General features: G+C 48.6%; 8 protein-coding genes across 8 annotated transcripts; 5 read left to right on the top strand and 3 right to left on the bottom strand.

Moving 5' to 3' along the window:
- Positions 1 to 671: 671 nt before the first annotated feature.
- Positions 672 to 3,798, bottom strand: FSUBG_232 (universal stress A family; the record flags this gene model as incomplete). Its single annotated transcript, XM_036680080.1, has 5 exons — positions 672 to 1,071; positions 1,147 to 1,403; positions 1,458 to 2,072; positions 2,130 to 2,505; positions 3,398 to 3,798. 5 exons carry the CDS (start codon positions 3,796 to 3,798, stop codon positions 672 to 674), a joined length of 2,049 nt encoding a protein of 682 aa, XP_036544370.1.
- Positions 3,799 to 8,545: 4,747 nt separating this feature from the next.
- On the bottom strand, positions 8,546 to 10,083 carry FSUBG_231 (eukaryotic translation initiation factor 3 subunit L; the record flags this gene model as incomplete). The annotated part of the gene is made up of 3 exons (XM_036680069.1): positions 8,546 to 8,629; positions 8,681 to 9,718; positions 9,775 to 10,083. The coding sequence occupies 3 exons, from the start codon at positions 10,081 to 10,083 to the stop codon at positions 8,546 to 8,548; spliced, it is 1,431 nt and encodes a 476-aa protein (XP_036544369.1).
- Positions 10,084 to 10,677: 594 nt separating this feature from the next.
- On the top strand, positions 10,678 to 13,909 carry FSUBG_230 (elongation factor 2; the record flags this gene model as incomplete). Its single annotated transcript, XM_036680058.1, has 2 exons — positions 10,678 to 10,740; positions 10,790 to 13,909. The coding sequence occupies 2 exons, from the start codon at positions 10,678 to 10,680 to the stop codon at positions 13,907 to 13,909; spliced, it is 3,183 nt and encodes a 1,060-aa protein (XP_036544368.1).
- Positions 13,910 to 15,341: 1,432 nt separating this feature from the next.
- Positions 15,342 to 16,827, top strand: FSUBG_229 (integral membrane protein PTH11; the record flags this gene model as incomplete). Its single annotated transcript, XM_036680046.1, has 4 exons — positions 15,342 to 15,533; positions 15,581 to 15,708; positions 15,758 to 16,205; positions 16,258 to 16,827. The coding sequence occupies 4 exons, from the start codon at positions 15,342 to 15,344 to the stop codon at positions 16,825 to 16,827; spliced, it is 1,338 nt and encodes a 445-aa protein (XP_036544367.1).
- Positions 16,828 to 17,514: 687 nt separating this feature from the next.
- On the top strand, positions 17,515 to 18,976 carry FSUBG_228 (uncharacterized protein; the record flags this gene model as incomplete). The annotated part of the gene is made up of 2 exons (XM_036680035.1): positions 17,515 to 18,719; positions 18,778 to 18,976. The coding sequence occupies 2 exons, from the start codon at positions 17,515 to 17,517 to the stop codon at positions 18,974 to 18,976; spliced, it is 1,404 nt and encodes a 467-aa protein (XP_036544366.1).
- A 404-nt stretch (positions 18,977 to 19,380) lies between these two features.
- Positions 19,381 to 21,401, top strand: FSUBG_227 (histone-lysine n-methyltransferase H3 lysine-79 specific; the record flags this gene model as incomplete). The annotated part of the gene is made up of 3 exons (XM_036680024.1): positions 19,381 to 19,433; positions 19,866 to 20,420; positions 20,474 to 21,401. 3 exons carry the CDS (start codon positions 19,381 to 19,383, stop codon positions 21,399 to 21,401), a joined length of 1,536 nt encoding a protein of 511 aa, XP_036544365.1.
- A 199-nt stretch (positions 21,402 to 21,600) lies between these two features.
- FSUBG_226 (Autophagy 16) lies at positions 21,601 to 22,350 on the bottom strand (the record flags this gene model as incomplete). The annotated part of the gene is made up of 3 exons (XM_036680013.1): positions 21,601 to 21,774; positions 21,831 to 22,168; positions 22,266 to 22,350. 3 exons carry the CDS (start codon positions 22,348 to 22,350, stop codon positions 21,601 to 21,603), a joined length of 597 nt encoding a protein of 198 aa, XP_036544364.1.
- A 420-nt stretch (positions 22,351 to 22,770) lies between these two features.
- FSUBG_225 (vacuolar sorting VACUOLELESS1) lies at positions 22,771 to 25,592 on the top strand (the record flags this gene model as incomplete). Its single annotated transcript, XM_036680002.1, has 6 exons — positions 22,771 to 22,915; positions 23,025 to 23,289; positions 23,340 to 23,836; positions 23,885 to 25,127; positions 25,205 to 25,286; positions 25,341 to 25,592. 6 exons carry the CDS (start codon positions 22,771 to 22,773, stop codon positions 25,590 to 25,592), a joined length of 2,484 nt encoding a protein of 827 aa, XP_036544363.1.
- Between the last annotated feature and the right edge of the window lie 1,370 nt (positions 25,593 to 26,962).

The raw sequence follows: 26,962 nt of genomic DNA, 5'->3' as shown, positions 1-26,962 counted from the left end.
TAGTGCCGTTGCGACAACTCGTATCAAATAAATATGAGATGCCGCGCAACGTCACTTCAAGGGTCCCCTCACTTTATCCTTGACAACTTATTAATTAATCAATAAGAAAAGTATCGTACAGTTGCTTTCAGCCGTTGTATAGCATTTGAGTTTGCAAGTCGAGAATTGTTTGTTAGACTCGACATTTGCAATTAGTTAGCCCCTGGGTCTAGAACCTGAGAAATGGTGGCTTACGTCGTCGCACTCGGTTCCCTGCAACGCAACTTGGGTTGGTCGCACATACAGTACTAAGAGTGACGTGTTGATGCCTCAGGTTACACATCCTTATGCCTGATCAAGGGTCCTTGCATACAGCATCGCATCGTGACATGACATGCGACAGACCTGCATTACATTAGACGCACGAACATGCATATCTAATAAATCTACATTTGAATCACCGACCTCGGTGCACGGCCATTAGTTATCATGATGCCAAACGTGATATGAATTTCAACCCTAATACGTATCAGATAGCTAGGTAATAACAAGAACTGAAACCAGTCTATCGCTGTGTAATGTCATTTCGAAGCGCTATTACATCATCTTGTCAGACCGTGAGCCTACCATCGATGCATGAATGCGTTGCAGCAACTTCTGAAGCAACCTTTGAAGCCACTTGCCCACAATGACTACCTGCTGGGACGGGGCCTCGCTTCTGCCACATTGGGTGGTTCATTATCATTCTCTTCGTTGTTGTTGTTGTCAGTACCTTCAGCACCGCCCTCACCATCGCCTTCACCATCGCCCTCACCATCATCACGACCAGATTGGCCATTATCCTGAACCTCTTCTCCAGGTGACGGGGGACCCGAATAGAATCTTATGCTTGGTTGAGATCTGAAACCCGACAACGGCGACCCCACCGAGAAATCGCTAGATGAGCTTCCGACTAGGGTGGGTGATCCTTCGCTTCCTGTGGACGACGTACGAATCTGGCAGCCTGAAGGTACCTGTAGAGTCTTCGAAGCGGCATCCAGCTTTTTGGAAGATGGATTAGAAGGTCCTCCTTTGTCCTCGACTTTTGAATTGCTGAAAACTTTGGGCTCCTTGTTTTCGATCCGAGAATCTATCGAAGCCCCGTGCTTTCGGGGCGCTCTTTCCTACCAAGCTCCACGCGATAAGTGAAGCCCTATATCAGAGACGGCCATACGCTTTTGTAAATCATCCAGATGTTGCAGTTCGGCCGTGTCGCCTTCCTCTTCTAGAGATGAGAGACCTCCTTTTGCTTCTGAATCAGGCTGAGCAACTTGAGGAAGCTGGTTATTCTTCTGAGAGGATTTCTCGTTGCTTTCGGCAACTTCATCTCCCGTGCTATTCTTATCCTTGTTATTGTCTATTCGTTGTTTCTGCTTGCCCTTCATCTTCTATGATATGGCCTTCGGGGCATCATCTTCTTCATCGAGATCTTCGTCCACCTTCATCTTTAACGCTGCTGCTTCACCGACCTCCATCTTATGAAGCTGATCCATCTTCTGCCTGTCCAAGGCTTGTTGCCCGCTCATAACCTCGAACTCTCCAGAGTCATCGTCGTCATCGTCATCGTCATCGCTCTCAGCGGCGACACCGACGTCGTCTTTGACAACTCTCTGGTTCTCCGAGGACTCATTGACAGGGCCCGCAGTAGCAGTAGGGTCGGGGGATCTGCGACTCGGTATCTGGCTATGGTTGAGGGGCTTAATCGTAGGATCGAAAGATGCAGGCAGTCCTAAAGCACGTGCGACTTGGTGCGCTTCTTCATCGGGCGAGTTGTGGACCTCAAGCTCATAAGTGCTACTTGCCTCACTATCGGCCTCATGTTTCCCGGCGTTTGCGGCCAACATGCTCACGTAGGTCTGTCGGGCAGAGTCGTTGGCACGTTTGGCCTTCTTTTTGATGCGCTTCTCGGTAGGTCGAACCACAACCACTGGGACAGGTGAATATTGGAGACAGTATTTGGAAAACGAGTTGCGGGTGTTAACCAGGCCTTGAAGACCACCGAGGGTGCGTCCTCTAGTTCCTACAATGAGCATTGCAGGCTGGTACATTTGGATCTGCCATTTTGTCAGCGCCGAAACCTGGCAAAGGAGATGTCTTCTCTGTTCACGTACCAAGTGTTGAAAAGTCATGTGCAACTTGCCCACGGCATATTCGAGGACAATGTTGATGGCTCTGTTATTACCATTCCGAGCAACGATTCCCTTCATGACCGAGTCTGCATCGTCTCTGTACTGCTTGTCCGTAAGTCGCAGTTCTTTGTCGACTACTCGCACGCAAACAACGTCGTCGCCATCATCAACCAGTTCGTCAAGCAGCCACTGCAACGCATAATCGGAGTAGGTATGCTCGTCAACCCCAACCATGAAACATCGCGATCTGCGCCTAGCCTGGTAACCCTTATGTCGAACATTGAGCGTAAACGAGATAGCATTATTCTTGGTCGCTTCGCCAGTTGTAACATTGTCAAATGCGACATGCTTCTTGAACCTATCGGGCGGGGTCTCGGTTAGCGTCGCCATTGTCGTGAAAATACCACAAAACAGAGACTGGGAACAATAACGAAAGGTTTGAGAGGTAATTTATAGGATGCGCGGGGAAGTGATAATGGGGATGAAGGTCAAGAATTGTCAATGACGACTATGTCGGCGGCAAGAGGAGAGTTCTGCGGGAATTTGGGGGCTGACGACTTGTCAGTGGCTGTGATGAAGGATGATGGCCTGACGATCCAGACCAAACGAGCAGGTAGTCCTAGGCGAAGAGCATTTCCCCACGTCTACTGGAAGCTTTGTTGCAAACGGCGGGGTAACCATAATTGATGGTGGGAGGCCACCGGTGGAGTCGGAAGGTTATTGTGAGGAATGGTCCAGCCAAGGGACCCAGTTCCACCCAAAGCCCAGGCAGATTCCATCAATACGCCTCTGCAGAGTTGTCTTCATGAGTGGGAGTTCAAATAGTCGATGCAACTACCGCAATGCTCGTATCCAACCTGGATTGCAATGGCTGACCCATGTGGACAGAATTAATGTTTTCGATGGTGACACAGTCCACGCGACATGTTGCTTGGCATGGCGTCACATATGTTTCCAGCCGGACCAATTTGAATCCATTTTCGCCGATGTTGGGTGTGCAGTACGCAGAATGAAATCTGTTGGTGAAATAAAGATTCTTCCAAACAAAAACAGAAAATTCCAGTTTGCACCACAGCGATCCACATGGAGGTTTTTGGCAGTTTACATATTGCCGCACCGTGTGTTAGATTTGGCCAAGCCGATATAAGGTTGCAAGTGCAATCCAGTATTGGGTTGAGGATATTGGTATTCGATCACAGCAAATATTTGTGCAACGGGAAGAGGAAAGGATAAAGAAAGTTGTTACACACCTTGTGTGGTCCGGTGAGCTCGCACGGATGCGACTGTTGCCCATCTGTTGAGGATTTCCCTGGGGAAGTTGAGGGTTTGTCATTCTACGAAAAGAGACAGAGCCGGTGGACGATTTCCTTTGGATCAACGAGTCCTGGCCTAGCGCTGGATTTTGGTTGCTTTCACTTGAGCTACGTCGAGGATCTGGCGCGAAGGAGATGCTTGACTTCCGAGCAGATGAATCGTCACCGTCGCTGGCCCGGACACTAGTATTGGATCCATCGACTGTGTTGGAATCTGGGAAGTAATCGGCCTTTGCGTCTTCTGAGCCTGACTTCTTGGGAGGGTTCACTGTTCTGGGAGAGACATCGGAGTCGGAGCGCTTGGGCGGGTTTGGGTGAATCGTTGCGGTTGTGGCCATGTTGCCTATGATGCTGCGTCACAGAAGACACGATCTGGCGGCAACCCGAGTTCAGCTTGTTGTTCGCGCCGGGTCGGTATGTTCAATAATGATTGTATATGTCTGGGAACGAATGTGTGCAAGAGCTAACGATAATCAAGCGTATCGATGGTGAAGCTTGATGGGATAAAATAGACGGATGACGATGAAAAGCCCAGGTCAAAAGAGTTTGTTCTGTAAGGGGTTTCTGGTTGATAAGAAAGGAAAGAAAGCTTGAGCTTGCACGGAGCTGAGCTTCAGTCAAGTGTCTTGGTAGTTCCTCCCCAAGGGTATTCGTATTGCCAAGATGCAACTGCCGCCAAGACGGAGAGGCTAACCAGTTAGTTGATAGGTAGTTAAGCTTGGCTTGGCCTTTGATTTAAGGAAACACCAAATCACAAGGAGGAGGGAGTGACCGCGGCTGAAGGTAGCGTGGGGCTTAGGAGAGTCAAGTTTGTGACGTTGAATGACGCGGTTCCGAAGTCAAGACAGGAGGATGGGAGCTCAAGTTGGGATACGGATGCGGGCGCAAGTTGAGACGCGGACCCTGAGCTAAGATGCAACGCCGAGGTCGATCAGATCTGGCGGAGATAGGTAGTAGAAAGTGTGGAGAAGGACCTCTACAATTGATTCATCAATAGACCGAACCGGAGTGGCTGTGAATATAGAAGAAAGGCAAATCGTCGTAATAACGGAGATGAAAGTTGGTGGTGGCTGTGGTGTTGTAGCCTGTTTCTGAGGAAGCGGAGTTGATAGTGACCGCCGATTACGAAAGGCAGTGGAGGGCAGCGAATAAATCAAAGCACAGAGCAAAGACTCTTGATCTTTGTAAGAGGGTAGAGTGAGTAAAGTCAGAAGACGGTGTGGGCGTTTGCGTTTTGTTTGCAATCAGTTTGTGGTGAAAGAGATGAAGCCACAATCAAGGCATAGGTCAGCCGAGATTCAGCCCAAAACAATAAGATTTTAAGGTTATTGCCAGGGAACGACGAGACCACGTTTTCAATCTTGGTTTTTGGGTTTGGAAGAGGCGAAGACCAAAGACGGGTGGGTGGGAGAGTGGGAGGTCCAGGTATCCGTAGTCTCACTATGTATTGTTTCCTTAGGCAGAGAGAGATGTCATGATACAGTACAGTACCCAGGTTAGCGAGGACGTCGGTAGCTGGATAATATGGGCTTGGTCACATTAAACGAGGGAGACAACGTGAGGAGGCCAAAGAGAATGGATGGGATGGATTGAGGGACGGTGCCGAACGGATCGGCCCTTGGTCCACGTCAGGACTGACTGGGTGTAGGCCCGAAAAGGTCTGGGAGGGTTGAAATTAAACTGGGCAGCAACGTAAACAGGAGTGATGTACGTATTATTATCAGCCGAGATTTGAATTTATGATATATTACAGAGGGTGCGTCAGAAACGTGCGTTAGAAAACACGTCCAAGGGTTAGAATGGCGTGAATCTGCAGAGATCACCAGCAGCTAATAAAAAGAGACTTGAGGTGAAAACAAGGTTGATGATAGCGAAAGTGCAAATCGTACAGCTGACGTAAATACGCCAAAGTACTGTAAGCCGTTGCAGTGCCGCTCTAGGGGAGGAAAGAAAACTCAGTACGTCAATGCTGAATAACAAAAAGATTTAGGTAGCTTTAGCCTAAGCTTAGGATAACTTTTAAGAGTTTATTTTGACACCTAATATCAAGGTCTAATGTTTTCTTGGCCCCAGAGGCCGCTCTTCAGGGATTGGATGGATTATTGTGTGTCGGGTGTGACGACAACTGCAGGCCAAGACACAGCTCGATTTGCATGCGAGAAAGCATGTGCTGACTGGGCTGAACTATTGGCTGACCAGGATGAACCACGGGCAGGGTCTCTATCATTTCTGCAACACAGACACAGAGATAACAGAGAGACCAGAGGCCTCTTGAATTTATCCAGAGAAGAAGAGGAAATGAACGACACGCGAGCAGGGAGACAGGCCAGAAGCCCACTCACACTGATACTGGCCCCAGGCTGGCCAGGCCAGGTAAGCAAGCAGAAGCAGCACAGCACACTGCACAGCACAACTCAACACAACGCTATTATCATCCCTGGGGGTTTTTGATCACATGGAAACTCTTTCAGCACTCTTTGATGCCACTCCAACAAGTAGGACAGCTTACCGGCGAATAGATATCCACTTAATAAGGGGCGCTTAGTTCGGCCGCCTTCCCCTCACTAATGCCACCTTGTTTGCTTGGGCAGCCAAAAACACACAATGATCTTCTTCTTGTTGTGAAGTGAAGCGCAAGATAATTAATTTGACGACAATAGAAGGCAGCACGGATTCAAGGTAAATTGAAGTGTCAATGTCTTGGCCCCGGCAACAATGTTCCGAGTGTGACTCCCACCGGTGACCGCCAAGAGCACACGCGTATCACGTAGCAAACTGTATTTGTGCTATGATATGTACCATGGCGGCGTCGGAACCGGTTCTTTGGGCACGATTCGGTACAAGAAGCCCTCCTCTGATCCCGTTTCCCCCGGGTGGAGTCATCTCACGCTCGGGCTTCAGTGGAGAGGAACGCTAATGATGGGGCCGAGCCGACTGAGGACAGAGCCTCTGCAGATGAATTGAGATCCGTCATCCCTCCCATACGACGAGCCGAATCAGCTTCAATGGCACTAACCAAACGGTTTTTACTATGGATCAATACCAAGAATTTCTCACTACCTAGGCGACAGTTATGCAGGGAACCTCAAGCGAGAAACAGTCAGCTCGTCACTCGTCTTTCCTTCGTGCAACTCTTCACCGCATCGTTTCGTTGCACCAGATTAATTATTGAGCCACTACCAAGCACAACGTATCAGCCAGTGAATTTCCTTATCGAGACCACATGAGTATCCCCTGTTCTTTCAGCTGTGAAAATCAAATAATTCATCAGCCCTGCCATTATCCGACAGAGTATGGGAATGGAGGAGTACCCTTGCGGATACGGGATACTGGGACTGGTGCCTCTCCACACTAGGGCTACCAAATAACCGGAATTTCGGAAGCTCTCCTGCGCACCATCATGGTGACATGGTCTGACTCGACCACGTATATGTCGTCAAAGACGGCGGTGAAGCTATCTTCATCAGCCACGAGAACACAATGTCTCATTGCTTTTGCCAACTGAGCTAACCTAGGCTCTGGGAATCACGAGCCAATACGGAGTACACTGAGTGGCACAGACTTGGGAACACGAATGCCGAGATACATCTTGAACCTCTCGAGACTTCATCCGATGAGCATACATGTACGCGCCAAAACATTCTAGGCATCATCAGGCAGACTGGGGAGTCTTATCATCGGTGCTATGGCAGAGCAAACTTGTTCACGACATGTCCTAGGACTTCCTCCAAGGTCTTTCTTGAAATATCAGATGGAAAGCTTGGTTAGCATTTCTTGGTCTCCCAGAGCGTAACAGATTCCGTACATGCGGCTAAAATAATAAATGTCCAGGAAAACTGAAGGTCATATACTAATTCACCAAGCCTGCAATCGCTAATACACCAGACCTCGAAGGCCATACTTGAAGGACTGTCCTCGTCGCAACGCGACCTCGATTTCTTTTTCTGGCCCATGCCGCGCTAATCGATTATGCCGCTTATTCAACAGTCCTCGTCAATGAATCAAAGTGAGTCTCCTTCTGTCAGATACCAGCTGATGACCGAACCCTATGCCGCTGGGAGGTAATTCTTTCGTATGTATAAGTTCTGCCTATCATGAGCTATGCTTTACACAGTGTGCCAGTCCAGCCAAGATCGCGGAATATTTGTTGGCTATTTGTCACCAGACTAGGTACAAAATGAGGATTGCTTTAACATATCATTCTAAGAGGCACAACCTTGGGGCTGACATCAAATCATAAGCAGTATAGCTGCTAGTATAATCTGCTTTCCCAAAATAGTCCAATGTCGTATTGAATATAAAGAATTTTTGGTGGCAAGGCATTGCAGAGTGGTCTGAGTGGTTAGAGTAAGGTACACAAAGCACATCACCAATGTTGTGTTTAACTTGAGGAACTGTAACTCAAGTCCCAAAACATACAGAGGGCTTCCTGTGACTATGCCAACCCTTTCCCATTCGTCAAGTTGTGGCTCTATCAGCTTTTCAGGGTTTGTGGCCGGTTACTCAAATTCATCGTGGATCATCATATGGTATTCGCACTATTAGGGCTCCTCAGCACATTTCGAGACCAGATTCTACCAGATAACCCAACTATGATTCCCCTGTTATGATTAGGCACGCAACGACTAACGGCTCGTGTCAAAATTATTCTTAGTTGTACCGGGAACTCAATATAAATGTAACTGCGAAGCCTGTATAAGAACCTGCTTCCAGGGCTGACATAATTCATAATGGTGATCAAGACTTTTAGGATCATGATATTTGATTAAACGACTTTTGTTTCCTTTTATTCTTCATAGCCTTTTCACAGGCTCTCTCGTACCTCTAGGAGGAAGTGCCATATCTCTGCCCGCACATACAGCTAAACTCGAGAAATTCTCAAGCTCTTGCACGAGCATCACCAACTCCGAGACGCCTTTGCCATGCCATGCATCCTATCAAGTTGGCCTGCATAACCCCAGGTATTCTCCTGATCTTGGGTCGCTTGGAGGATTCAGCCGCAGCGCTCTATGCGCTTCTTTCGGGCTTGAATCGAAGACCCCATAAATTTGAGAAAAACGACTAGTCAGCTCTCTCTATAGCACCTCAGTTATAGGTGCGGGACAGATTTCGGAGATACCAGTCCACAAGCTTTCGTCCCACCTTAGCCTCAGAGATGTGGATGAGGTCCTGTGGGATTGTTAGTTTAGGTTGAGATCTTGGATTGGGTCATAAACTTACGCCTTGGAGAGCATAGTCAAGGTCGCTAACGTTGACGAGCTCACCATCAAGCAGACCCTGGTCCTGCCATCGCAATTGCTTAGTTCGTTGCTTGGTAACCAGGAGCCATGATCGAAGCTCCTCAGGCTTCACCTCAAGGAAACCAGCGAGCTTGTTAAGGTCCATGGTGGTGTAGAGGCGGAGGTAAGACTTGATGGTGGGGCTCCACATGTTGGTCTTGACCTCGTCCATGAAGACAGCGAGGTGGTGCTCGACGGGGTCGATGTTGGCCTCGGGGTTCTCAAAGTCCGGAGGAACGGGGGATATGAACTTGGGGCACGCTGCGCGGAAGAGCTCCTCAAAGATGGGAAGGGACTCAGGGCCACCGCGCTGGAGCTTGAGGAGCTGGTCGCCATACTTCTCACGAAGGGCACTGTGGATGGTGTCGTCCAGGCGAGTGGGCTGGAAAGCAACACAGATGGCAATAAGAGCGTACATCTGCTCGTTCTTCTTAGTGATAGAGTCGTACTGGGCGCTCTTCTGGAAGTTCTTGGTCCTCGAGACGTAGATGAGGATGTGGCTGAACATGCGGATGGCATCGGCGTAGCGGTGCTGCATCATGTAGGAGAAACCCACGTAGTAGTAGGTGGTGAAGTGAGCTGCCATGACGCGAGCGAACATGGCCTTCTTGTTGAGCTCGATATCATCAAGGGTCTTGAGAGCCAGGCTGAAATCTCCGAGGAGACAGTGGACTCGGAGAAGACCAATAATGGAGAAGTAACCCAACATCTTGTAGAGGTTCTTTGAGCCATATTCACCGGCAACTGCCAAAGGATCCTCGTTACGCTTCATGGCTGCGAGCTGTTCGGTGATCTGGGATCGCTGGATAAGGGAGTACAGCACGTTGAGAACACTGTAGCAGCCCCAGGTGTTGGGGTTCTCGCGGAGGGCCTGGCGCTCCTCCTCGTTGGTTGTTTGCCGGGCAATTCGCATGCGGTACGAGGAGAAAGAGTTGAACTGGTAAATGAACTCATCGACAACATCCCAAGCCCAGTAGTACTGCATAAAATTTTGTTAGCCGTGCCCAACTCAACATCTAACTTGGTGAGACCAACGGAAGGGGGCTCGAGATCAACGGGGCCCTCGGAATTCAAGATAAAGTGAAACAAGCTGCAGTAAGCATCGTAGCTCTGGAACTTGGCCTCAAGAGGCGCCTGGAAATCGAGGGGCTGAGCGGCCTGCACAAGTCGGGCCTGGATATCGTCGGTCTGTGCAGTGAGGTTCAAAGAAGTGGTGCGGCTGAGATCATCACCATCCTCATATTGAACATGCTCTTTGTACTCGGCCACCAGAGCCTCCTCCTCGACATCGCTGTCGTCATCGATGGCACGGGCCGGAGCCACGCCGTTTTGGTAAGTAGCCATCGTGTCTTGTAGAGTCGAGTCGCGCGTCGGTCTCGCTCGTCTCGTCTCGTCGTCGCGGTGAGGGGGGAAATTTTAGTAGCGATGCGATTTTTTGTGTTAGGGCTTCGATGTTTGCGCGGGGTCAATGCTTAGTCATTCGGATTTAGTGGGGTGCTTCAGCTTGTGAGCTTGAGAATTCAATCAGCCTTTCAAGGTGTAGCAGCTCTTGCTGGACAAAAAGATTTACCTTGGTTTTTTTGGTGTCTCAGACTCTTTGCGTATGTATGAGTCATTCTTAGTCGATTTGCAGATATACTGAGCCAAAAGTGCCTGATGAAGTCTAAAATTTGCTGACCATCGTGTGCAGTCAAGGATTAGATTAGTCACACTACCTTGTGAGTAACGACCAGGCAAAGTATCACTCAAACAGCTACCTACAAAGATCGATATAAGCTTGGGTTTGGAAGATTGAAATTGGATGCTTCAGAGCTACTGCCTCGCTGGTACAGCAGATTCCTTCTCCCCATATTTAGAAATTTTACTTGACATTTCAGACATCTTTATTTGAACCCCACTATCACTTCAACCTACCCTACTCAAACCACTGTCGTCATAATGCCTGTCGTCACTCCAGATAAGCTGGCGAGTCTGCAAAGACAGTCCAGTGATATTCGAAATGTCAGTACAGTCTCATGAACCACAGATAACATAGTCTAACGTCGTACAGATTTGCATTTTGGCACATGTTGACCATGGCAAAACTTCACTTACCGATGCTCTGCTTGCCACAAATGGCATCATCTCACCAAAGCTGGCGGGCAAGATCCGATATCTTGACTCTAGACCTGATGAACAGATTCGAGGAATCACAATGGAGTCTTCAGCTATCTCACTCTACTTCGCTATGCGTCGAAAAGCAGCCCCCGATGCTGAGCCCGAGGACAAGGAGTACCTTGTCAACTTGATCGATTCACCTGGTCATATCGATTTCAGCTCAGAAGTCTCCACGGCCTCAAGATTGTGTGATGGAGCTGTTGTTCTTGTTGATGCCGTTGAGGGAGTCTGCAGTCAAACTGTCACTGTTCTTCGTCAAACATGGACAGAGAAGCTAAAGCCCCTGCTTGTCATTAACAAGATTGATCGACTCGTGACAGAACTCAAAATGACACCCGGAGAAGCATATATCCACCTGAATAAGCTATTAGAACAGGTGAACGCTGTGCTGGGAAGTTTCTTCCAGGGCGAGCGTATGGAGGAGGACCTCAACTGGAGGGAAAGAATGGAAGAGCGAGTCAATGCAGCCACAGCAGCCAAGGAATCAGCAATTTCCGACCAAGTCACTGACACGGGGGAGGTGCAATTCGAGGAGAGAGACGACGAAGATATCTACTTTGCTCCCGAGAAGAACAACGTTATTTTCAGTAGCGCTATTGATGGCTGGGCATTCACTTGCCGACAGTTCGCTGCCATGTATGAGAAGAAGCTGGGAATTAAGCGTGGAATCTTGGAAAAGGTTCTATGGGGCAACTTCTACCTGGATCCCAAGACGAAGAAGATCCTGGGCCCTAAGCATCTCAAGGGAAGAAATCTGAAGCCCTTATTTGTGCAACTGGTACTGGAGCCAGTATGGACTGTCTACCAGGCTACAGTGGGAGGTGATAATGGGCAGGGTGATCGAGAGCTGCTAGAAAAGGTCACCAAGTCCCTCGGAATCAAGATCACTCCACACATGCTCAAGTCGCGAGATCAGAAGCTTCTTATGACGACAATTTTCGCAAATTGGCTTCCCCTGTCGACAGCACTGCTGGTGTCCGTTATTGAATCTCTACCTTCGCCCCCGGCCGCTCAGGCTGCACGACTTCCCGAGCTGATCGAAGAATCCCCAGGATCTGAGCACATTGACCAGACCATCAAGGATGCCATGATCTCTTTCAAGCATGAAAAGTCTGACCCCGTGGTTGCCTATGTCAGTAAAATGGTTTCTGTTCCTGAGAGTGAACTTCCCGAGAACAAGCGACGTGTTGGAGCCCAGATGAGTGGCGAAGAGGCTCGAGAGCTTGCACGCAAGAAGCGCGCCGAAGCCGCTCGAGCCCAGGCTGCGGCTGGTGAGAACGGCGTTGATAGCATGGCGGACTCGATGGATGCCATCAACCTTGATGATTACGCCCCTGAGTTGGAAGAGAAGAAGGTTGATCCCGAGCACCTTATCGGCTTCGCTCGTATTTACTCGGGAACGCTTTCAGTCGGCGACAAGCTCTACGTCATTCCTCCAAAATGGTCACCTGCTGAGCCAAACGCTGATCTCGAGCCTCAAGAAGTCACAGTCACTGCGCTGTACATGCTCATGGGACGAAACCTCGAGGCTCTTGATTCAGTTCCTGCCGGCTGTGTCTTTGGCATTGGTGGCCTGGAGGGCAAGATTCTCAAATCCGGCACCTTATGCAGTCGCCGTGACGGCGCCGTCAACCTTGCCGGTGTCACCATGCTGGGCAAGCCTATCGTTCGTGTTGCACTGGAACCTGTGAACCCTGCCGATCTTGACAAGATGATCCATGGCCTCAAGCTTCTGGTTCAGAGCGATCCTTGTGCTGAGTATGAGCTTCTGGGCAGCGGTGAACATGTGCTGTTGACTGCAGGTGAGCTGCATCTTGAGCGATGCTTGACTGATCTCAAAGAGCGATTTGCTCTGTGCGATATTCAACCGGGTGCTCCTATTGTTCCCTACCGAGAGACAATTGTGCGGGCTGAAGAAATGCGACCTCCCGCGAACAAGGACCTCGGTCGTGGTGCGGTTGTAGCTACAACAAGCTCAAAGCAAGTGACTCTCTCGCTCCGTGTGCAACCAATCCCCGAAAACGTAACAGACTTTTTGGTCAAGAATGGCGACGCTGTGAAGCGAGTCTACGACCGTGGGGCCAAGAAGGATGATGAAGGCGAAGAAATCGTGGCTGAAGCTGATGTGGCGGCTGGAAACACTCTGTCCGTGGAAGACTTCAAGAAACAACTTAAGGAGAAGCTTGAAAGTGGAAAGGGAAGAGATATGTGGAAGGACTCTATTGATAAGATTGTGGCCTTTGGACCTCGACGTACTGGGCCAAACCTACTTATCGATGCCACTGCAGATGGTATCTTCTCCAGAGCTTTTGCTGCTGAAAAGACTGTCGAGACTGCACCCCGTGCTGATGAGTCTCTTCACCCTAGCCATCTTACAGACAAGATCTCATACGCCTTCCAACTTGCTACGGCTCAGGGTCCTCTGTGCAACGAGCCACTTCAGGGCGTTGCAGTCTTTATTGAGGATGTTACACTTAACCTAGCCGAGGACGACTCTCCTGCACGCGACAAACTTGGTCGTCTCACTGGTGAGATTATCAGAATCTTCCAATCTTCTCTTCGCGCAGGTTTCATGGACTGGTCTCCCCGTCTCATGCTTGCAATGTACAGTGTCGAGATTCAAGCATCTACAGAAGTCCTTGGTCGTGTATACGATGTTCTTACCCGCCGTCGCGGTCGTGTTAACGCCGAACTCATGAAAGAAGGCACACCATTCTTCACAATTCAAGCTCTGGTTCCCGTAGCCGAGAGTTTCGGATTTGCCGACGAGATGCGAAAGCGTACCAGTGGCGCGGCCCAGCCACAGCTGATCTTTGCTGGCTTTGAGATTCTAGACGAAGATCCTTTCTGGGTACCTTTCACAGAAGACGATCTCGAGGATCTTGGTGAGTTGGCTGACAAGGAGAACGTGGCGAAGCGATATATGGATGGAGTGAGGAGAAAGAAGGGATTGCTTATAGAGGGAAGAAACGTTGCTACAGACGCAGAGAAGCAAAAGACATTGAAGAGGTAGATGTATGTGAGAAGCAATAAATGTTATGATATAGGCTGTCGTGACAGGGTGGTTGTAGTGTGCATGCGTTCATCCGTTGCAGTGTAACATGGATTCTTCCGCATTGCATGGAGACCAGATGAATCTGTTACAGGCACAACTCCACGGTTTTTCTTGACAGACGTCAATTTTGAAATAGGTATTGTGGAGGAGTTATGGATAGTATACCTCGCAGCAGCTAAGCTACAAGGGCCCTTTTTGCTAGTAATAAATCAGCTGAGTGAACTGAAGAAAGTCCTATTGGTAAAGCCCTAAACTGAAATCTGTTCACTCAAGTCCTGGTTATGATAGTTCTTGTGGGCTAAGTTGTGATACTTCCATGGTATTCCTTGACATTCGTCTCTAGGACACACCGCTGGAAATCGTTCTCTACTGCACCTCCTTCTCTTCTTCTCTATTCCTTTCTCACACGTATAGAAGTAGTCGATCGAGATCTTCTATTCAGCTTTCCTCTATTCTCATCGAGAATCATGATGACTTGCATTTATATCGTCATCAACTTCACCAGAATCGTCCAAAGCACATGAGACAGTCGACATTCTGCAAGTTCCAAGGATCTCTCATGCAGGTCCATGTAGGACTTCATCCACATAGTCATAGGAACCAACCTTCTTTTGGACTCCGTGCCTTACTTAACCAACTATGATTTCTCTCCTGCTTTATGTTTAAGACAGACCAGCCCAATCCTGTGTTGGGAGTATACGTTATACACGTTGTTGTGTTGTGTCTCACCACGAGATCGGATTCTTCCCCTCACATCAACTGGACGGTGGCTGAGCTGAGCTTCCCTCATCCGATATGAGGTCTTTATGCAGAGTGCCTGATTTGCCAATACGAGCTGAAACTTGGCGAGAGCCGCGGCTGAGTCTCTCTTCTCCACTACCCTCAGATCAAACAGTGACATGTCAACTGCGAAAAGAGAGACTATCACATTCTGACCCCTGACGGTATTCACCCTTGCTCCCACACACTCGGCACTTTCTCCACGATTTCGGCAGCTAACGAGAACCCGGGCGTCCCCGGTGGATTAACGTTGCTTTTTTGTCTCTGCCACGAAACACGACGGCCCGTTCGACTTTTCCTCGTTTGGTTTGAGTCCATCTGCAGAGACCGAGTTTTTCTTTTTGCAAAAAATGATCTAGTAGGTCTTGATTTTTCCGTTGAGGGATGTGAGGGATGAAGAGGCTGGACTCAGAAACATGGAGCAGTTTTACGTGGAGTATTGGGAATGGACCCTAAAAGAAGTAAAAATTGAGGACTAGATTGTCTAGACGCACAAATTCGCCGCTGGCTTCAGATCAGATATTTCTGATAATCTTATATCACGGGTTTCCTTCCCGAGGGGCTGGTTATCGTTGCTCTGCTCCAGATGCAAGCTGCAGTTCAACTCATCATGGATCCCCAGACGTCTCTTAAAGAAAGTGCTGCAGTAATGACGGAAGTCAATCTCAAGGCCTTCAACATAGAGGCCTTCACACTACTTGGCTTTGCGTTGCTGGTCACCGTTTTAAGGTCGTGTGTGCGGATCAGGACTGTGGGATGCGGGAACCTCTGGGCAGATGACTATCTCGTCATTTTGGCCGCTGTAAGTGACAAATATCTGGTGTGGATGCATAGTACTAACATCTTTAGGGCATATATGCTATAGAAACAGGGCTGGCATACTCGGTCGGTAATATTGCTCAAGGGCTGGCGAACAACTCGATGACGAACGAGCAACGAGCCTCTTTACTGCCAGAAGATCATGAATATCAGCTTCGGTAGGGCAATAACTCTATCTATACGGGTTATCTGTGCTAATCCTTACAGTATCATTGGCTCAAAGATCCAAATCGCTCTATGGGCAACTTACTCATCCCTCCTCTGGATCCTCAAAGCAGCCATGTGCACTTTCTACTATCGACTTACAAAAGACCTTCAAGGCCACCGAGTTCGGGTCATCATCGGCTTTGGCTTCATCATTTCTTCTTTTGTTGTTGTGCAGATGAACCTTCTTCTCAGTTGCCGCCCTTTCGACCACTGGTGGCAGATATTCCCTGATCCCGGAGCTTTCTGCCATGCTGCTATTTCGCCTGCCTTGATATGGACTTGTCTCGCTTTCAACTTGGCCACCGACTTTTACCTCATTATGATTCCTATGCCCATGCTTTGGAAAGCTGCTATGCCTTGGCCTCAAAAGGCTGGACTCATTGCTCTGTTCAGCTGTGGGTTGTTTGTCACCATGGCCGCTATCCTTCGAGTTGTCTTGCTTGTATCTGTAAGTATGCCTCAACCCATTAGTAACTCTACATGCATCTAACATGAGCAAGGATCCAATCAATGGTCCTCAACTCGCAGCTTCTTGGGCGGTTCGCGAGACCTTTGTCGCCATCATGACAACAAACATCCCCATGCTATTCCCAACATTTAAGAAATGGGCTGTCCCCATCGTCGAAAGAGCTGGGTCCTCTTTGAGTGTCTACCGAACTCCACCAAACACTATCGTGGATTCCAGATTCTCTGGAGCTCTGTCTATAGGCAGTTTGAGGCGAAAGAGCCGAGGATCATCTCGCATTACATGCATTAGCCCCATGTCGCCTACCGCCAGTGAAACTGAGGCACACATGAACTCAATTGGTCTCATTTATACTACTCCTGACTCAAGCGTCAAGAAGCCGAAAGCTTCCAAGACAACACACAAGATCGCGGCCATACGTCTCCCGCGGGTCGACACCTCAACCCCTGCTGATCCAGACCACGGATATGGTCGACTGAGCACAAGAAGTGACAGTTCCGTTGTTTCTTGGTCAGAAACTTTGGTGAACTCCCCTCGGTCCGAGGGAACAGAGTCTTTACTCTCAGCCCGTGTTCACCACGACGGATACAGCAAGCACGTTTAACGCCTTTGTTACGAACATTCATAATGCCTTTGTCTCCTGGATCGAAATTACGACGAAGATGATCACATTTTCCATCAACCTACATGATTCATGATTCTACGTTAATTAACTAAAATAGAAAAAAGCTCATAGATTTGTTTCTGGGTTGGTTATGATAATTTTATTGCTTCAATTATTACGAGTTCTGCATGAGGAGCTTTGGAGACTCTCCGTGCGTCAGCATGTAGTCAACCACGCTTCCGAGTTCCATTCACTTCAACCATTAGAAACACTTAGATACTGTACTTATTAGCTAGATATTACTTTCAACGTTACTTGCGAAACACTATAGTGCACTATTACCACTCAGTGTTACTCCATCGGAACAAATACCAAAGGTGCAATATGCCCTCAAGAACTTCAGAGCCTTAACACAATGGGCTTTTGTTTGTTGGAGCTTATGTTCTTTACTCTGGACAATGTTCTCTTTATTTTGGGGCCTGAGTCCAACAAACGAATGGCCAGTATAGCGTGATCTTTGTTTGAACTGAATGGGCTCTTCTAAAGACAGTGAACAACGTAGCAAAGGATCAAGGATTCACCAAGCTTTTGTTCATGGCTTTTAATATAAGAGACTCAACATGCTGTATATGGCGATTCAACACAATTCTCATGCAGCATCAATAATCTTATACACAAATCATCATCATGGCTATCTCACCACCTCATACTAGATCGAAGACCAAGGAAACTCGAACGGTTTCTGAAGCTTCACTGATGACCCCCGCCAGATCATCAACAGCAGAATCACCCATTGCAGCACCCATAAAGGCCAACTCTAAGTCTAGCCAGGCATTCCTCCCAACACCACCCACCAAGCGCAAAAACACATGCCGCGACAACCCGATCCCGCTCAAGCTGCAGAAAACAACCTCGACTTCCAGGGCTGCGACTCGCTCTGAAACTCTTAGCTGGTTGGCGGACCTTGAAGAGGAGGATTTTGAGCTTCCTCAGTCTCCAACTCCTGCCGGTTCCGGGGCTATCGAGGACGACACAAGTGAAGGTGAGCAAGAGAATGTGTCTAAGCTTGGACCCAAGTCGTTCCAATGCGGAAGTTTTACAAAAAGCTGGGAAGAGATTGGACAGCAACGGAACTTTGAGTTCTTCCAAGCCTATCCTCACGATGAGTTTTCAACTCTCTGCGTGTGGCATTTTATGCAGCTTGCAGAGAGCTGGTACTCTCGCCGCAAACCTATGGTGAACCGCCAGATTCAGAAGCTTGTCAAGGCTGGCTTAACTCATAAGCCTGACTTTTCGAAACTGGCCCTCCCTGTATGTGAAGAGACCTGGACCGTCAAGAGCCTTGAAGACTTTACGACCGAGTTACGCCACCGGATCAATGATGCCACTAATCGGGTGATGGTCAACCATAGGCAAATCCTTGATATCACTGAGGAACGACCCATCTGTGAGCTTGGAAACCAGGAACACCCTCTCAAGTGCTCATTATGTACCAACTATGAGTTGCCATGTAAGGGTGATTACATCGAGGTTGACAGGGCACATTGTCGTATGGATGATCCACCCTACGTCCTAAACCCATATTATGCCACCATAGAGAAGGCCTCCAGCCCTGTTCCCGACTGTTGCCACCCAAAGGCTCTCACGATTCTCATGGGTGACAAAGGTAAAGATTACATGGAGTGCGAGGAATGTTGTTACAGCCAGGCACTCCCTCAGCACGCCCTCCAGGGGCCCAAGAGTTATGCCATAAAAGTAGCTGGGACTCGTATCCCAGTCCAAGTTCGTCCCCAGCGACTTTGTCTGAACAGCAAGCTCGGGCATGTCGATGTTGGAGGCATTCATGTGATTGTTGACTACTGTGCTAGTGGGCAGCGAATGATCAAGTTTCGGTAAGTTCTTATTCTATCCCCGTCGTCAATAATATGTATAGCTAACCTCTTTTCATAGGTCGACCCAGTTCTCAAAGGCTCATGAGATGCATGCCTTGGACTTCCACTTGGAGCACGAGATCGAGATGCTTGATGATGCGCTGCCCGAAGAGTCCCACGAGGTAGAAGCTGGGTTCAACGAGCTATATTGGCAAGAGGGTGCTTATAACGCAATTACTCAATGTTCCAATCTATTTGATAACTGTTCGTGTCATTAAGAGGGAGCTATGGAGTGGTCACGGGCAAATAGTGTTCAATTCATGCTTGATATTCGAATAAAAATGGTATGGTTGCTATAGCAGATTCCACTTACACCAGAGTGCCATGATACATAACGAGTTAAATAGAAATTACAGAAGATGGGTTGTGGGATAGACAGATAAAAATGCAATGCTTGTAAAAGATGACTCAATAAAAAGACTGAATGCCTCTATTCACATGACCACTGTAGGGTAGCCCTCCAGGCAGCCGTCTGCGGCTGAAAGGGAAAGCCCCCACGTGCCCAACGTTATGTGCCCACCTGGAAAATTCTGACCAGTCAAGATATTTCTTTCAACCTTGGAAAATCCAGGGCATTTACAGTGGGACTAGCGGCCTCCTCCAAGGGGACCTGTAGCGCAAGATGGCCCCGGCTCCAGCTCCCTCCCGGGCAGCGCCAGCCCCAGCCCAGCTGATGTAAGGCTCCAGGGCATCCACTCATTTAACTGAAGGCAGCCATTCAGCCATTTCGTAGTGGATTGCCGAAAGTCGCCTCGAAACTTGAACTCTGCATAGTTATCTTTAAAGTGCCACGATGCGATACTGAATAGTCACGTTACAACAGAGCCTACCCAATACTTTGTCTAATACCGCTTATCTTTTGGAACTTCTTCCCCGTACTTCACTTCTCACGTTCCTTTTCTTGTACTCTTCTCTCTTGTTTTTACCATCTTCTTTAATCTAGTCCCTCCCGTTGCGCGACATTGCCGACTCCGGGAGCGACACGCACACGCCACCGCGAACCCCTCCATCCCTGACCTGTGACCCAACTCAAGTCAGACCCCGTCGCCGCTCTATCTTGAAAGACATTTTGGATTACTAGGACCGACCTACTATTCACTGATACAGGATGCGTCTCTTCGGCGGCAAGAACAACAAGATCAAGGTCGACCCTCCCAAGATCAGGATCGAAAAGGTTGTCGTCGACCGACCTGCCCAGAAGCCTAAGCCTAAATCCACTTCCGCACTCAGCGGCTCAGCATCGCGCTCCTCCTCTTCTCACCGTCCCTCGCCGAAACCACTGGCACGACAGGCTAGTCACTCGCCGTACCCCTCATCTTCCGACGAGAAGCGACTCGAGCGTAAGCGCAAGGCACCGTCCGTCACCCGTCGATCACCGGCAAGCGACCGTATCGAGTTCGACAAAGACAGTGATGGCGAAGACGATGGATGGATGACTCTTGATACCAAGAGACAACGCAAAGGAACTGAAGACGGCAGCTTTGTTGACCCCAACCGTAAACTGAGAAGCGTAAGAGCCTTTGAGGATCGGATGGACAGTCGAAGCTTCATCCATGCCGTAGATGTGGCCTCGCTCGAGCACAAGTGTGTGCCTGTCATGGGCGCACAGAAAGAGGACGTGGCTATCCGACTACAATATCCCAGCTTACAACCTCGAGAAAAGTGAGTCTTCCCGGCGACCCCGACCTCCAAAACTAATGCTGACATGATTACAGGTATGAGCTAGTATGGGGAAAAGACAAGATCGATGCCGTTGAAGCCAGCATCAAGGTAGTTCGCCACGTAGCCGAAACATATCTCACCGAAGAGGAAGCAGAGCCTTTCACAAATCCTAATGGTGGTATCATTCGAAGACTGGAGAAGGCCTCCAACCGGAACATCCAGGATTTGATGGGTTTCAAGGCTGCTCTGCGCGAATACAACGAAAAGCTTCGGGCTCTAGTCGAGGACGGTGTAATTGCCAAGAACCTCGATAAGATGCATGAGCTCCCCCAGCACCTTGTGGCTTTCATTCTCGATCAAATTTATGACCGAACAGTGGCTCTCAAGGTCGAACTTCTTTCAAAGTATGAGAACGGAACCGACTATGTCTATGGCGAACTACTCCACCCCTTCATTTCTAAGATCTTGGTAGAGCAGACACGAATGACCTCTGGTCAGGTCTTCGTTGATCTCGGCTCAGGTGTTGGTAATGTCGTTTTGCAGGCGGCCCTCGAGATTGGTTGTGAGAGTTGGGGTTGCGAGATGATGGAGAATGCTTGCAATCTTGCCGAGGAGCAAAAGAAGGAGTTTGATGCCCGATGCATGCTCTGGGGAGTTCGACCTGGCAAGGTTCACCTAGAACGGGGCGATTTCCGCAAGAATTTGCCCATCCATGAGGCCCTCAAGCGTGCAGATGTTGTGCTTGTAAACAACAAGGCCTTCACCTCGCAGCTAAACGATGACTTGGTCCGGATGTTCCTGGATCTTAAATCGGGCTGCAAGATCGTGTCGCTCAAATCCTTTGTCGCGGAAAAAAGCAACAACCACAACATCAACGACGTTGGCAGCACCATCCTGGAGGTGGAAGAGTGCATATACCCTGAGGGTTATGTGAGTTGGACTAATGCAGGAGGATCATACTTCATTTCGACGCGTAAGTAGACTATAGAGCTTCATAAGCACTCAGTGGCAGAGATTATGGTGTTGGAGAAATAGGGATAGGGCAGACGGTTACATCAGCGCGGGGTATAAGGGTATGTTCGGACTTACAGGATACTCCATATAGTATTTGTTTTTTTCTCGTGACATCGTGGCTCGTTTCTCTGTTTGGCCTGCCTCGTTTGACCTCATGAATCATTAACTATCGTCTCTTTTCGAAGATGGGTTCGTTGGCGAGGTTCATAGCATCTGCTTCTTGTGCCATCCTCTTCATCCATCTGTCCACCAGTTCTTTGTTCTCCTTCTTCACCTTATCTCTTTCCTTCTCGGCCATGGACATTTGTAGATCCATCGCAATCATCTCATCTTGTACTTGCTGGTATTGCTGTGAGCAATAATGGCGATGAATCGCAGCATTTGGGTCACACGTACCTCAAGAAGCTTGCGCTTTTCCCTCAACTCGTGTTCTAGATCCTTTAGTTTGGTGGTAAGACTATTTCTATCGGCCGTGAGGTCGCGAATTGATTTCGTGTCTGCCTTGTGTTTTGCCCTTAGTTGCATCAACTCTTCCTCGCTCGTGCGTAATCGCTTTTCGGTGACGCCCTTTGATCGAAGGGCTTCGGCGAGATCCTGTCTTAGTTGCGCAACACCAGGATCGTTTGTTGAGGGTTCGGTGGGTTGCGCAGTTGGTGTCCCGCTATTTACAGCAAGCCCTACTAGCCCATTCTTCTCAGCCTCGAGAGCAGATATGCGATCTGCCATCTGCGAGCCTTGAAATCATTGTCAGCCTGATGAACCTTTCGTATCTTCGCGTGATACTGTCGCTTGCTGGGGGAGGAGGGGTTATGTGGGGGTGCTTTTACGAACAAGCCTGAACAAGCTCCATGTTGACGGGATTGCTGAGCTCTGCATCCTTGATGGATAAGAGATACTGGTCACGCCAGTTTGGCATTATAAGTGAGTGTAATTTGTGTGATGGTCGACAGATGATGGAAGCGGTTTTGATGTGGATGAAATAAGGTTGAGTCAAAGTGATGAGAGAATGAGTTGGGTCAACAGAGTGACCTGCATTGCACCGCTCATTCTTGCCCGCCATGTGAGATGATGCAACCGCCGAAAGGAAACTAAAATTAGCGGGACAAGGAGCTACCCGACCGCTAATTACAGCCGGAGAATAACCGTGTGCCTGGCAACCTCCACTTACCTGAGCTACCTTACCTAGGTCCTAGACCTGCGGTATGATGCAGCACCTAAGCTCCCTGCTCTCATTCATACTGTACAGGTGCTTAGCTGACGAATAACATTCAGCTAAAGGCGCGTCTCTTCCTCAACAAATTCACAAAGATTGGGTTACAATATGAGATAACGCGAGATGGACACACTTCACGCCAGAGCTGACTGGGAGAGTGTCGGGGACAGATGGTTCCGCAAGACGCAGCAGTATACAGCCGTGTTTGACAAAGATCTCGACTTGGATAATTACATCGTTGCGGGAGCTCCATATGCAGGAGCACTAGGTGAGTTCGAAGCCACAGAAATCTAAGATCATTGAATCATAAGTTTTCAGTATACTTATGATTGACTTAGTGTTGATGTATTTGTAACTGTAACTGACCACATCCTCAGCACTATGGCGCGACGACACAAAGCTTCTAGCATATCAACCAGGAAGATCAGCAAAACCAGCAATTGATATCTACAGTCTTGCCGGCAAGAAACTCCGAAGTATCCCCTGGGATAATGGTACCATTAAAGGCCTTGGTTGGTCTGAAGATGAGACTCTACTCGTTGTCACCACTGACGGTACGGTCCGTTGTTATGATCTGCAAGGAGATTTCACACAATTCTCCCTTGGCCATGGTGCCGATAACTACAGTGTCGAGTCATGTCGGTAGGTGACTTTCAGTGATATGGTCTACTTCCGCGACTGACAAGTGGCAGTTTCTACGACCATGGCATGGTAGCACTGCTTGGAAACAACTCACTCGTCACAGTCTCATCATATACTGAACCCCGACCCAAAGCTCTTGCTAAGATACCGGAAAGCGAGATCCATGCTTGGTCAATCATTTCACCAAACCACACATTATCTAGGTCTGTCGAGGTACTATTAAGCGTCGATAATACTGTATACGTCGTCGATGCTACTGATTGCGAAGACCGTTTCCTCGATATTGGGCCTTTCAGTCATATTAGTGTCTCTCCGGATGGTCGCTACGTCAATCTTTATGCTGTGAATGGGAAAGCTCATGTCATATCTAGTGACTTCCAAGAACGGTTATTCGAACATGATTCCGACTCTCAAACACCTCCTCTATATGTTGAATGGTGTGGATCCGATGCCCTCATTGCTTGGGAGGATGAGGTGCATATTATCGGACCTGGTGACTCTTCATCTTCATATATATACGATAGCACACGTGTGCATGTCATTTCTGGTATGTGCCTTATTGAACTTCAATGCTAGACTACTAATATTCTTACAGAACACGATGGTGCCCGTCTAATTACAAATGACTTCTGCGAGTTCCTTGAAAGAGTGCCTAGGGATACCCTCGAAGTCTTTGGCCAGTCTTCGGATTCATTGCCTGCTTCAATTCTTCTCGACGCTGTAGGCCAACTGGAGCTCGAGTCTCCAAAAGCAGATGATTACATCCAACTAATACGACCTAATCTTACCGGGGCTGTTGACACCTGTGTCAATGCAGCTGGGCGCGAATTCGATACCCACTGGCAGAAGCGTTTACTCAAAGCAGCTTCATTTGGCAAATCTGTACTCGATATATATAACAGTGACGACTTTGTTGACATGTGCGAGACTCTACGCGTGCTCAACGCTGTGCGATATTATGAAGTTGGCATGCCACTGTCTTTTGAGCAGTATCACCGCTTGACACCAGAAAGCCTCATTCGACGATTGCTCAACCGACACGAGTATCTTCTTGCCTTGAAGATTGCAGGCTATCTGAAGTTACCAACAGATCGAATCTATGTACACTGGGCGTCTAGCAAGGTCCGTGTAGGTGGCGAAGATGACGATACCATCTGCCGGTTGATCGTGGAGAGACTCTCTGGCAAGCCTGGAATTTCCTTTGAGGAGATCGCTCGTGCAGCGTATCAAGAAGGAAGGGGCCGACTTGCTACTGAACTTCTCAACCATGAGCCTCGTGGTGGTAGACAGGTTCCTCTTCTCTTGAGTATGGAGGAGGATGAGCTTGCTCTCGACAAGGCTGTTGAGAGTGGTGACACAGACTTAATACTGACAGTTTTGTTGCAGCTCAAGAAGAAGTTGCCCCTCGCTGCTTTCTTCAGGGTCATCAATGCACGACCGACAGCGACAGCACTGGTGGAAGCTTTGGCCATGGAAGAGGGCGACAACACGCTCCTAAAAGACCTGTATTATCAAGATGACCGACGAGAAGATGGTGCCAACGTTTTTATTCGCGAATCACTGAAACAACCTGATGCTAGAACAGCGTCTGACAAATTGGCACTGGCAGCGAAGCTATTAGCTGACTCAAAGGAGTCGACGTTCGAGGTTCATGCATTGAAGGAGGCTACGACACTTCTGCGCATGCAGGAAGCTTTCGACCGGGATTTGACAGACACATTTACTGGCCTGAGCGTCAATGAAACCATGTTTAAGCTTATTCGGCTGGGCTACCACGGACGGGCTAAGAAGATCCAGAGCGAGTTCAAAGTCCCCGAGAAAGTGGCGTGGTGGATTCGGTATGTGGACTTTGTCTCCAACAGGCCCTGGCTTCGGGACGACAACGTTGGACAATGGCTAACTTTTGTTCCTGCAGATTACGAGCACTAGTTGCGAAGCGAGACTGGAACGAGATCGAGGAGATCTCCAAGACAAGGAGAAGCCCCATTGGCTGGGAGGTGAGTTACAGAATCAAGACTCGATAGGTTGAGATGTGAGACTGACAATCGTAGCCCTTCTTCAACCTCACGCTTCAAGCAGGTAATCCACGTTTGGCATCTGTATTTGTACCCAAATGCACATCAGTAGAAGCTGGAGAGACGATCACCATGTATGAGAAATGTGGGATGCGGGTGAAGGCCGCGCAAGAAGCCGTGAGACTCAAGGACAGTGAGTCGTGGGAGAGGCTCTTGGAGGCTGCAGGAAAGGGGTCACAGGAGGGAAGAGAGATCGAACGTCTGGGCCAATCCGTATTCAAGAAGTAGAGTCAGCTCTGCTATAATTTCTTAGTGGCACATATAACTTGTTTCACCGTACTTTCGTAGCAAGAATATCCACAGAATGATCAATTATGACTCTCGTTAAGTTACACAATTATACTATCGGAACCGCGTTTAACGCCATGCAGCTATGAGCCAAGCCATCTACTACGGTGGCTGCATAGTTATTAGGACATAAATTGATGAATTCTTTTTGCGATTGTATCTTGAGCCATGGGAAATGAAGCCTCAATACAGCTCCGCACTTACCGACTGGAATGTGAAAGTCTGCAGTTGTTTCGGAAGATATCACAGTTATTCGCGTGATGTTTTCCAGGGTCTCGTGACGTGCCTAGTTGCAAGTCATGTTTCTGTTGGTGTCTCATGATCCGCGATAACTGTTTGGCACTCTAATATTAGTCGACATTTAGCGGAACTAGCGGGCATCTACACGGGATGGAGGGTTTCGCGTGTGAGCTCAAGATAACGTTATGCTGGATCGGGATCTACCGAAACCGTTCCATGGTGAGCAAAGCAGATGATGCCTGTTGGTGGCATGACAGCTGAGGACCCTGTATCGTATGTACTGTACGGTACTGTAGGTTGAGAAGAGGGAGGGTAGGATGATGATATCATGGGTTACATTCTGGCTCCGATGTGGGGATGACCTCGACATGTACAGAACCAACTGCAAGGTAAGGTAGGCAATAGCTGGGGAACAGTTCAGTAACACAAACTCGGAGACTTTATGTCAGTGAGTTTTCATCGTCGTGGGACTTGAGAGAAACTTCAATCCGCCGGTTCAACGTTACCCCCTTTTTTCGCCTCCCGAGCATTTTTTGTTTGCTTGCTTGCATCGTAAGCTTAAGCCCTGTTCCTCTTTGGGCTATGGTCTAAGGTCTCGAAGAGTCTGGTGGTGGCGGAATCAGAAACACCAGCAGCAAAAGTCCGAAGTGTAACTCAACTTGGGTTTAAGCCTCAACCGAAGGAACTTTGAGAAACGGCTGAGGAGGAACTCTTCTTTTTCTAGAAGCATGTGAGGCGTTTTGGTTGAGATGGACTGTTTCTAGACGGGCAATGAGTGGGTATCAGAGATTGGGTAGCGGTTGGGAGATGTTAATTGTGGAAAATGGCCTTCTTTAAGCTGGGGATATCTTGGATGGAAGATGGAGAATGTATGTCATGATGGATCTAGACTGTGGAGCTGCTTAGGGATATGGAGGTATGAAATTCAGGGCAGTCGATATTGCATCGTTTAAGGGTCTCTAAACAGCGACTTTTTGTTACAGATATTTGATGACGAAGAACATGTCGTGTAACTGAAGGATTACCACTGATAGTGTCAGCAAAGACTGAGGTCGTAAAGTAGTATTTGG

This window comes from Fusarium subglutinans, assembly GCF_013396075.1.
Source record: "Fusarium subglutinans strain NRRL 66333 chromosome Unknown NRRL66333_c0000001, whole genome shotgun sequence".
Lineage (NCBI taxonomy): Eukaryota > Fungi > Ascomycota > Sordariomycetes > Hypocreales > Nectriaceae > Fusarium > Fusarium subglutinans.
The sequence above is the reverse complement of the archived record's forward strand: the minus strand, read 5'-3'. Positions and strand labels throughout refer to the sequence as shown.